This window comes from Ranitomeya imitator, chromosome 8, assembly GCF_032444005.1.
Source record: "Ranitomeya imitator isolate aRanImi1 chromosome 8, aRanImi1.pri, whole genome shotgun sequence".
NCBI classification, from domain to species: domain Eukaryota; kingdom Metazoa; phylum Chordata; class Amphibia; order Anura; family Dendrobatidae; genus Ranitomeya; species Ranitomeya imitator.
The window spans coordinates 154,237,852-154,250,390 of NC_091289.1; the positions used below are offsets into that span (position 1 = coordinate 154,237,852).

Here is a 12,539-nt window from a genome sequence, read left to right on the forward strand (position 1 = left end):
CTGAAGGGGTTAAAACATTTTGCAGCAAGGAGCTGTGCTAATGCAGGCTGCTCCTCGCTGCAAAACCCCAGGGAATGAGGCTAAAAATAGATCAATGATCTATATTTAGCTTCATTGGCGGTGAGGCGCCCTCTGCTGGCTGTTCATAGATCGTGGGAAATTACCTAGAAAGCTCCCAGGCTATTAATATCTGCCCTCAGTCACTGGCTTTACTACTCTGGCGGAGAAAATTGCGCGGGAGCCCACGCCAATTTTTTCCGCCATTTAACCCTTTATTTTAAGAGCTAGAACGGCCAAATTTTGCAGATACACACTACTGACATTAGTAGTGTGGAATCTGCAAAAAAAATGGAGAGAAGACATGGTTTACTGTATGTAAACCATGTCTCAAATCATGTCGGGTTTTAGGAAGGAGAAGGAAAAAGCCGGTAATTGAATTACCGGCTTTCAAGCTGTCTAGCGCTGGAATAAATATTAATATATATACATATATGTGTCTCACTGACATATATATATATATATATACCTATTCTATGTGTACACATTTATTCTACCTATTCTACTGTAAGCTGTCAGTGTGATTTTACTGTACACCGCACCGAATTACCGGCTTTTCTCTCTAATATATGTGTCTACTGACATATATATATATATATATATATATTAGACATTATATATATATTTTCTTTTCTTTTTGGGACACATGGATCACTTCTATAGCGGTATGTTGGTTTTGCTAGCCTGCGAGAAAACCACGCAGTACGGATGCCATACGGATTACATACGGAGGATGCCATGCGCAAAAAACGCTGACACACCCTGCCTACGGAGGAGCTACGGACCACTTTTTTCGGGACTTTTCAGCGTATTACGGCCGTAATATACGGACCGTATTGTTTTACGCTGTGTGTGACGCCGGCCTAATAGAAGACTGAAAAATGTAAAAAGCAATATACACATAAAAAAGTAACTATGATCAGTAAGGTTGTATTCAGAGTGTGCACGAGGAATTTGTTGCTGAAAATATCCACAACAAAGCATGGCCGACAAATGTATGCTACAGTACTGTCAAATATTTTAGGCAGGTGCGTAAACAATGCCTCGAAGTAAGAATGCTTTTGATTTATTTTTAGAAATTAAGAAGATTTTAAAAAGTGAATTATCAAAAGAAAAATCTCATTCAAATCAAGTATTTGGTGTGACCGTCCTTTGTGTCCATAACAGCATCAATTCCTGTAGGTACTTGCACAGTTTCTGAAGGAATCCTGCAGGGAGGATGTTCTAAACATCTCGGAGAACTAACCCCAGATCTTCTGTGGATGTCACTTGTGTATTCCCACACAGACTGGATGATGCGGAGATCAGGGCTCTGTTGTGGCCATAGTATCACTTCCAGGACTCCGTGTTCTTTTTTACCATAGTTCTTAATGATATTGGCTGTATTTTGGGGGTCATTTTCCTGCTGCAGAATAAATTTGGCGCCAATCAGACACCTCCCATATGGTATTGCAGGATGGATAAGTATCTGCCTGTATTTCTCAGCATTGAGGACACCATTTATACGAACAAAATTCACAACTCCATTTACTGCAATGTAGACCCAAATTTGCAAGGTCCCTTCACTGTTACCTGCAGACACTCATTATTGGATCGCTCTCCAGCCCTTCGACAAACAAACTACCTTCAGTTACAGTCATATATTTCACATTTTGCCCCATCAGTCCATAGCACCTGCTGCCATTTTTCTGCACCCCCGATCCTATGTTTTCACGCGTAGCTGAATCGCTTGGTCTTATCTGTGTTGAAGGAATGATTTTTTGGCCACAATTCTTCCATGATGACCACTTCTGACCAGACTTGTCCAAACAATGGATGAAGTTTTATTCTGCAAATGTATCGGGACTAGTCTGGCAGGATGTTAATTCCTCCCGGACTAGTCCAATGTCTCGGATTGTAAGCATGCCCTTCTGTACACAACTTGCACAATTTGCAAAAGTAACGTCACCGTCAGCTCCTTGCTCACGTTCCCGACATTCTGCCTCCTTGGACATTCGCAGTCTTCTGTTGAAACTGTAGACCATAGATATCGCACATGTGGAAGTTTACATGGAGCTGACCGTAACATTGCTCACCGACCGTAACATTGCTCACTGACCGTAACATTGCTCGCTGACCGTAACATTGCTCGCTGACCGTAACATTGCTCTTGCAAATTATGGAAATTGCACACAAAGAAGTGAATGCTTACAAGACACAGGACTAGTCTGGGGGAATCAACATCCTACCGGACTAGTCCTGAGCATGTTCATAGCCGCAAATGCAGAATAAAACTTGATTTTGAAAGTTTATGGAAATTGCAGGCACAGGAAGGAAGTTGTTAGAATCCAGAAGTGGCGAAGAGTTGAGTTTTAGGGGAGCTTGGAAGGTTTTTATAGGTTCCCTTTATTAACAGTTCAATCCCCATGTCTTTTCCAACCCCGTTAGAATATTCTCCTACACAGGAAAAGGGCCGAACAAGTGACCTTATTACTGAGGTCATCGCTTCACAAAGAGCGCTAACAACAAACTGAACGCACATCACAAACTAGCTGCACTCAAGAGAGGATATAGGAAGACGCCTCCATTCAGACCTTATCTAGCGGCCCCTATCTCAGGCCAATGTCGCTAATGCACTGGCTGTTACATGAAATGAATACCGCCAGTCTGTGACTATTTTTGATGCAATGATTCATAGGCTTCATCTGTGTAATGAAAATATTAACCCCCCGACTACCATGGGACACTGTATACGGCCACAAAAAATACCCAAAATTACATTAGACCCATCCTGCAGTTCACAGACAGTAACCAGCAGAGTCTATGAGACCGGTTATTTATACTTCATGTCGTGGAACACTTCATATTAGATAAAAAATGCAGAAATGTATCATCAGGCACAGCGTATAGCGACCCACTTCACGAGCGGACACTGCGCCCATTCACACAGCACATACTTGACATCTGTAGGAAATAGGCCTGTAAACAATGACGAGCCTTGCTGATTTTACAGATACAGACGTTTTAGAACTGAAGACTAAAATCCATGCAGCAGGGAGAACAAGGACGCTTCTTGGCAATTCATATCCACAGGAAATGACAGAATTAAAAATAAAATGAGCAAAACTTTTTTTTTTCCCCAAAGTTATGAATATTTGTAATATAGTCCACTGACATCTCTTGCTTCACTTTCTCCCAAACTTCATGCTGAAAGTGCTGTTTCATCTGCCTTGTTCATGCACTTAGAAGAGCTGGTTTGTACTGCAGGTCTAACAAGTATCGCATGCCTTCCCCACGCTCAGACTTAAAACACTGTGTGTAAAGTGTCGGACCCTTAGGAAAGGAGCAGAGAAGCTCACACAGGGGTACGGATATCGGCTGCTAGACCTGCGGGCCCAATCAGCTACTCCAAGTGCCTGAACAAGGCAGGCGAAACGGCACTTTCAGCAAGGAGCCTGGGAGACGCAGGAGGCAAGATAAGGTAATGGAGTCTACTACAACGAGTCCCAACTTTGCAAAACCTGGTAAATAATTAACTAAAGAAAACGTTTAGCTACTCTTTAAATATTGGACATCTCTTCTATAACCACGACAGATGCTTTTCAAGGGGATGTTGTCGCTACGCCGGAAATATTGGTTTGTGATTAATGTTTGAATTCCCCATAATCATACACTTTAGAGCATCTTCTCGTAGAGTTCTGCATTGTGTCAGCCTATGGAATGCCTCCCAGAGATGTATTAATAAATGGTCAATTCTGACATTGTCTAATCAGAGCCGTCAGTATAAGATGGAATAGGGGGACACATTTATTTGTCAATAAGAACTGGTAACGCCCAGTTGTCAATTTTTTTAAACAACAGAGGAATAGCAAAAAGCAGAGTGATACAAAATAATGCTCAACAATTATTATTTAACAAAAAAACTGAAATATTTACTAAAACAGACATGGGGAAACTCCCACTAAATGCCCCCAGTGTCTTGTCCCATAGCGCCAATATGGGGGGGATCAGAATATAAACTACCTTAGAATGTTTGCTGTTGGGTGAAGTATTTAGAACGTGTAATTGAAATGACCTTTTCATGATAATTGGGCATTTTTAAAGTGTTATTCCCAATGATGAAAACTATTACTTATCCTCAGCATTTGTGATAACTTTCTGATTAGTGGGGGGTTTGATAGATGGGTCAGCTCCCTGGCTTTTTAAAGTGCCCTGTTGGAATGGAGGGGTGGCTGCTCATACTTACCACCGCTTCATTCATTGTCAGTGGGATTGTCGGACATAGCCATGTACAGAGAACAGTGTTGGGTTTTCTCAGCAGTCTCATAGACAATGAATGAGGAGGTGGTGAGCAATTCTGAGAAGACGTTCCATTCTGATGGGCACGTCAAAGCCCCGTTCTCGAGATAGGTAGGGATTCCAATGGTCAAACCCCCAACTGATCAGAAAGCCATCACCTATCCTGTGCATGGATGATACGTTTCAGAGCTGGGAACAGCTTTTTAAAGGAAATCTGTCAGCAGGATTTCAGCCCCTAAACTATTTTTATGTACATGTAGCTCTGTCAAAGACAAGTCCATGAAAACCTTAACATGTCCAGTCTGTTCCTCCATTATTGAGAAAACAGAGTCCGAATTAATATGCAAACGAGGCTGATGGGCTATTTGTAAGTCTGAAGCCTTCGTCACTCCAGCTCTATTCTCCACCCTGCGCCGCCACCTCCTACTTGAGTGACGGCTCCTTTGCCTGAAGTCATGAAGCACAGAGGCCGTCAGTCAGCAGGAGGCGGCGGCGCTGGACAGGGAATAGATCTGGAGTGACCGAGGTTTCAGATCTACCATAGCTCTTCAGATTTATTTGCATATGAATTCAAATGCAGATTTTTCAGGAATGGAGGAACCGACTGGCCATGTAAAGGTATTGCTGGACTTGTTTTTGAAAGAGCTACATAAGCGTGTAAATAATTTAGGGGGGGGGGAGGAGGGACGAGGAATCCTGCTGACAGATTCCCTTTAAGCCTAACATACTTTCATGAGTCCTCAGTGAGGCACAGAGTATTTAAGACGTTAAAAATGTATCTTCACTGAAACATTTACTGGTGATAATTTATCAGTAAGAGATAGATCTGAATGAAAAAAGTTAAAAAAGGGCAGGTAGGAAGAGAAGCAAAGTGCCCCGATACAGCAGTAATGTACGATTTCTGGAAAATATTTATTCCAGATTTATCCTAGGACAATCAGCCCTGCTGTAAAAGTAAAGATATTGCCACAATGTTTAGAAGTAGCGTGACCTCATATTTTCTTGCTCATTTACAGAATACATTCAGACATGTCAGTCAGCACCATAAGGTACGTATCACAGTAACAGGGTTTACATCATGTGCCTGGAAGTGCCATAAATTAAAGGACCGTGACTTATAGGATCACATCTGTATGATCGCTGTTTAATCGCTCTCTGCATCAAAAGAGCCCAGTTTCAGGTTTCCACAATCTGGATTACAATGGATGTAAACCAGATGCCGGTTCAAATGCGGTCACTACATTATGTAAGAAAAATTACCATGGAAAGTTTTACAAATAAAAAATATAACATTAGAGTGAAGTAATAGTGATAACCAGCAGGGGGCGCTATCAGACTGCAGCTGTAGAAAATGGTCCCATGTGTAACGGTATGACTGGAGCAAGCGCATCATGAAATGTATTCAGGCCAAAACCAGAGGAGGGAAATGCAGGTTTATATACAAGAACGAGCGCTACAGCACGGAGGTGATCAGGGTAAAAGGGTCAAATGGAAAACGGTCAACTTTTGTAGAATACATCTTGGAACATGGTACAACTTTAGTTCGCAACACTTAGTCATAAGAGCTGATACTCGGCTAGATTGTACGGTGGTGGACAAAGCTGTTATTGCTACTCCAGCTGTCAGGACGCGGGGGGTCCAGAGTCCGTGGCGGGTGTAGAGGAGTCCGCAGAGGGTGCAGAATCCGCAGAGGGTGCAGAATCTGCAGAGGGTGCAGAATCTGCAGAGGGTGCAGAATCTGCAGAGGGTGCAGAATCCGCAGAAGGTGCAGAATCCGCAGAGGGTCCAGAATCCGCAGAGGGTGCAGAATCCGCAGAGGGTGCAGAATCCGCAGAGGGTGCAGAATCCGCAGAAGGTGCAGAATCCGCAGAGGGTCCAGAATCCGCAGGGTCTGTCTGGGTTAGGCTACTTTTACACTTGCGTTGGTACGGGCCCGTCGCTATGCGTCGGGCCGACGTACCGACGCATGTTGTGAAATAAATGAACAACGGGGGCAGCGGATGCAGTTTTTCAACGCATCCGCTGCCCCAGTGTAATGTCCGCGGAGGAGGGGGCGGAGTTTCGGCCGTGCATGCGCGATTCAAAATGGCGGACGCGACGCACAAAAAAAAAAGTTACGGATGCGACGTGTGGCCATATGTCGCAATGCGTTGCTAATGCAAGTCTATGGAGAAAAAAACGCATCCTGCGGGCAACTTTGCAGGATGCGTTTTTTCTCCAAAACGACGCATTTTGACGTACAGCAAATGACGAAAGTGTGAAAATAGCCTTAAGGGGCATATTTCTGCTTGTTACACAACTTGTTTTGAGGAGAAAACAGCCACCAGCCAACTCACTGGATGAACTGATATTGGAGTATCAAAAATGCTATCCGGTATAACAGATTGGGTAATAGGTGGCCGAAACCGTGGAAAACCCACACGGTTGTGCATTGCCTCACATAAGAAACTCTTCACTAATGGTATATAAAGGGGTTGTCCAGTGAAAACAAGTTATCACATAGCCCGCGGAAAGGGGACAATTTATCGATCATTGGGCAGGGACCCGCACACCCCTCGGCAGCGCAGGGATGGACGTGCAGTGCGCTTGCTCCACCCCGGCTCCATTCATTCCCTACAGCGCTGCCAGAAAAGCTGAGCGCCGCCCTCAGACGCCCCATAGGGAACGAATAGAGCGCTGCTCATTGCTGATCCATTCTAAGGAACAAGTTGACTATTTGCAACAGATTTTTTCTTTTGTACCAAAATCCAGAGTTGACAAGAAACCGCTGTGTAAAATCTGCATGTTTGGTGCGTTTGTAATTGTGTTTGCTCCCATTCATCTGAATTCAAAAAATGCTGCAAATTCGTTGAAAGAACTAACAAGAAAAACAAGCAGTGTGTGCAAGAGATCTGCAAAATCCCATTCACTTTGCCGGTGCTATAAAGTGCAGTAAATTTTACCCTTGAAAACAATGTGGGTAAAATTTGTGCGAACAAGCGGGAGGAACGTTCTCCGTTCTGAGGATGGATGCAGGTCCAAGCGCTTGGGGGCCACTGATCAGTAACTTATCCCCTGTGGATATGTGATAACTTGCCTTCACTGGAGAACCCCTTTAATTCTGCGGCATATCTTTATCGGTTCCAGTGCTTCCTTTTCTACACTTAGAGCTCAACATTGACTAGGTCCATTTAAAGGGATTGTCCAGGTCTGGGTGAACCCGTGTGACTGCAGACTTGTGAATTCTCAAAGCGTGCAGTGTGAGTGCTGTCAGCACTCCGCGGTATACATGCAGTCATAGGCCGACTAGACGTGCACGGCTTTGCTTATTTGAGCGAGGCTGGACACGTTTAGTCGGAATGTGTCTGGTAGCATGTATATCGCATATTTGTGGTCACATGGTCAACTGCTCCTGGCATAAGAAAATCCTGACAGCACACACTGTGCGTGTTGCGAGGATTCACAAGTCCATAGAGTGACTGCAGATGTGAGCCCCGAGCCTGGGCAGTAAATGATAAAACGCTGGCTGCCTGCAGCCACCACTAGGGGGCGATCACAGCACATAGCTGTATACAGCCATTAATGAATTCAAAGCAGTTAGCTCCCCCTAGTGGCAGCTGCAGAACAACACAATGAGGCAGAACAGGGCTGGATACAGAACACAGATCTTATCCAAAAATATAGGCGTTTAACAGAACCCCTCCTTGTTCCTGTGCTGGGGAATAAGCGGTGTTTTTCGTGCCCTACTTTGCCTATCTTTAGCTTGCAGCCTCCTGACTATTGCGGTAATATCTCATATTCTTTGCAGTACAGTTACTCATTCACAGCGTGGCTGATCCTTTGTCCCAGGCGGGGGGGATGGAGCTTGTCCTGTGGGATGTGCACACACAGGCAAAAAGCCTCCAAGAGCAGCTAATACGTCCATTATCCGCCTCACACACCGTGCACTAATCTCACAGGGGGACAACGTGCTATTGTTTTAGTAAATCTCTCTCCATGGTTGTCAGCAGACAGGCTCGGGGCTGTGCCCGCTGTTTGTACCGCTCGGATAAAGGAGAATTGTGATCCAACAATTACAGGGGAAGCGACTCAGGCCTGGAGACAAAATGGGGCTACTGGGGTGTGCACGTAACTACTGCACCATCTGGGGCCCATCACCAAGTCAGGAGGCGCCTGATCACTGGGTTATGGTGCCAGGAGTTCAGCTCCATGGTGCGGTACTGACTATAGAGGACGCTAGGCCTATAGAGGTGTACGGGGCTGTGTACAGCCATCTGCCATGTATGATTACCATAAAGGGGTGCTACATGCATCATCGCTGGGGGTCCAACCTCATGGTCCTGAGAACAGGGGTTAAAAAGCCTCCTGTGTGAATAGAGCGCAAGGCAAGGGAGCAAGCATGGTGACCACCACTCCTCCAAGTGAGCAAGCATGGTGACCACCACTCCTCCAAGGGAGCAAGCATGGTGACCACCACTCCTCCAAGGGAGCAAGCATGGTGACCACTGACCACCACTCCTCCAAGGGAGCAAGCATGGTGACCACCACTCCTCCAAGGGAGCAAGCATGGTGACCACTGACCACCACTCCTCCAAGGGAGCAAGCATGGTGACCACCACTCCTCCAAGGGAGCAAGCATGGTGACCACCACTCCTCAAGGGAGCAAGCATGGTGACCATCACTCCTCCAAGGGAGCAAGCATGGTGACCACCACTCCTCCAAGTGAGCAAGCATGGTGACCACCACTCCTCCAAGTGAGCAAGCATGGTGACCACCACTCCTCCAAGGGAGCAAGCATGGTGACCACCACTCCTCCAAGGGAGCAAGCATGGTGACCACCACTCCTCCAAGGGAGCAAGCATGGTGACCACCACTCCTCCAAGGGAGCAAGCATGGTGACCACCACTCCTCCAAGGGAGCAAGCATGGTGACCACCACTCCTCCAAGGGAGCAAGCATGGTGACCACCACTCCTCCAAGGGAGCAAGCATGGTGACCACCACTCCTCCAAGTGAGCAAGCATGGTGACCACCACTCCTCCAAGTGAGCAAGCATGGTGACCACCACTCCTCCAAGGGAGCAAGCATGGTGACCACCACTCCTCCAAGGGAGCAAGCATGGTGACCATCACTCCTCCAAGGGAGCAAGCATGGTGACCACCACTCCTCCAAGTGAGCAAGCATGGTGACCATCACTCCTCCAAGGGAGCAAGCATGGTGACCACCACTCCTCCAAGGGAGCAAGCATGGTGACCATCACTCCTCCAAGGGAGCAAGCATGGTGACCATCACTCCTCCAAGGGAGCAAGCATGGTGACCACCACTCCTCCAAGTGAGCAAGCATGGTGACCATCACTCCTCCAAGGGAGCAAGCATGGTGACCACCACTCCTCCAAGGGAGCAAGCATGGTGACCATCACTCCTCCAAGGGAGCAAGCATGGTGACCACCACTCCTCCAAGGGAGCAAGCATGGTGACCACCACTCCTCCAAGGGAGCAAGCATGGTGACCATCACTCCTCCAAGGGAGCAAGCATGGTGACCACCACTCCTCCAAGTGAGCAAGCATGGTGACCATCACTCCTCCAAGGGAGCAAGCATGGTGACCACCACTCCTCCAAGGGAGCAAGCATGGTGACCATCACTCCTCCAAGGGAGCAAGCATGGTGACCACCACTCCTCCAAGGGAGCAAGCATGGTGACCATCACTCCTCCAAGGGAGCAAGCATGGTGACCACCACTCCTCCAAGGGAGCAAGCATGGTGACCACCACTCCTCCAAGGGAGCAAGCATGGTGACCATCACTCCTCCAAGGGAGCAAGCATGGTGACCACCACTCCTCCAAGGGAGCAAGCATGGTGACCACCACTCCTCCAAGGGAGCAAGCATGGTGACCACCACTCCTCCAAGTGAGCAAGCATGGTGACCACCACTCCTCCAAGTGAGCAAGCATGGTGACCATCACTCCTCCAAGGGAGCAAGCATGGTGACCACCACTCCTCCAAGGGAGCAAGCATGGTGACCACCACTCCTCCAAGGGAGCAAGCATGGTGACCATCACTCCTCCAAGGGAGCAAGCATGGTGACCACCACTCCTCCAAGGGAGCAAGCATGGTGACCATCACTCCTCCAAGTGAGCAAGCATGGTGACCACCACTCCTCCAAGTGAGCAAGCATGGTGACCACCACTCCTCCAAGGGAGCAAGCATGGTGACCACCACTCCTCCAAGTGAGCAAGCATGGTGACCACCACTCCTCCAAGTGAGCTTGTTTAAATAAAATAGTACACATGAAAATAATCAACTTTGTAAGATATCTTATCAGAGACATTGCTTCTATTTCATCCTGAACTAATTATTAATTTTCAGTTCAAGGGTAAAAATCCGTATTCAGTGAAGACCGATTTCTCCATTAAGGAGATAGGAGATGGCAGTTGGTGCTTATAATAATCTGTGGAGAGGGAAGGAAGGAGCTAGAGGCCGAGACCAACATTCTGCTGCAAGTTCTCCTGAAATGACACTTACACTTCTCTATAGAACTTTATGAGCACCAACCGTCATCTCCTATCTCAGTAGTCCGTATTTATTGAACACTTAAGATTTTATCAGTCAATTGAGAATAAATGATCAAACCAGGAGGAAAAAAAAACAGATTTATCTAATAACATATATTACAAAGTTTCCCATCTTCATGTGCACTATTGATCTGTGAAAAATAAATAAATGAAGTGACTTTAACTTCTAAGGGACTGACAAAGATAACCGTCCTGTCACTTCTATAGAAGGGAATGGAGTGGTGTTCTTGTACGCACTCTACTGCTCCATTCACACAGTGGATTTGGGGACCTCTGGTCGTAGGATTGGTGGGGGGTCCAAGCAGCCACGTTCCTTGTGACGATCCACAAAGTGATAAATGTATTTAAGTGGACAACCCCTTTAAGGAATTACTGTATGAGCGAATCTTAACATTTTTCCCGCTGACTAAGGTGGGGAGCAGTATTCTTCTGGGTTCTTGTCGCCCTACGTCTGGTTTCCGTCAGGAGGATTTCCAGCCTAAAACTTCCGCCATACACAGCGACTGTCTCATTCACATTCATAGAATAGTGCGGTCTATCGTATACCGGCCGGTGACCTAAAGGATGTTCTGTTAGGTCCTTCTGATGAACAGGGTCTATGAATCGCTAATCATAATTTATCTTGGAAATGACGGAGACAATCAGGACGCACAGGACGTATAACACAGGTTTAGTCCGCAGATGTAAGAAAACAACACATTCCTCATGCATCATCTTACCTTCACATATTCCATTGCTGAATCTGGAGATTTATAATCTCTAAAATAAAAATAAATAACAAACAAGTGTCAGTAACCAGGGCACTGAAAGCAAGAAATGAGACGTGCGAGGAAGGACAGATCATCCTACCGATACAAGCCGCACAATGCGTGATGAGAATGTAACTAACACTTCCACACCAGTTACAATGTTATTCATTATTGTGCGTAACGTTCCAGTTTTCAAGGCCGAAATGTCCTCACTAAAAGGAATCTGTCAGCAGGTTTTTGCTATGTTATCTGAGAGCAGCATGACGTTGGGACGGAGACCCCGATTCCAGCGATGTGTGACTTACTAGGCTATGTGTTGCTGCGTCAATAAAATAAGCGTTTTATCAGCAGGAGATTATCACTACAGGACTAGGTGTCTCGTGCCTCCTAGTCAACTTGTTCTGCATTACCACGCCCTCGCCACTGATTGCCAGCTTTCTGCCTATGCACAGTCTGCCAATCAGTGGTGTTATACAGAGCTCAACATTTAGAGCTTTTCTAGATCTGCAGCAGAGAAAACAAGGATTGTATCAGTATGAAGCAAGCAGCCCAGTAAGTGAGACATCGCTGGAATCAGGGTCTCAGCCTCCACATTATGCTGCCCTTAGATTACATAGCAAAAAGCTGCTGACAGATTCCCTTTAATATAACCATATTTATCATACACAGCCGTGACATTACAGCCTTATGAGCAGGAAAGAATCTGACAAATGTAGAAAACCCAAAATCTCAATTTAAGTCATCCTGTTTTCATAATTGTATCCACTATCGATATATCGCTGACATAATCTGTAGCGCTGAATTGGATGGAGGATTTTTGTAGAAAATAATTATAAGACATAGCCACAAATTGGATTCCTTCTTTAATTTTGGAAAGTTCCTTCAGAGATAAGAACTAAACGCTG

The 12,539-nt window shown here is 46.0% G+C and overlaps 1 protein-coding gene across 1 annotated transcript in view; it reads right to left on the reverse strand.

Annotated features, from left to right (window-relative positions):
* The window catches only part of BCAR3 (BCAR3 adaptor protein, NSP family member), a 115,022-nt gene that overhangs the window by 58,742 nt on the left and 43,741 nt on the right, over positions 1-12,539 (reverse strand). Inside the window, exon 3 of the mRNA XM_069737627.1 lies at positions 11,605-11,644. Within this exon, the coding sequence (XP_069593728.1) occupies positions 11,605-11,644 (40 nt within the window). The remainder of the gene's footprint in view (positions 1-11,604; positions 11,645-12,539) is intronic.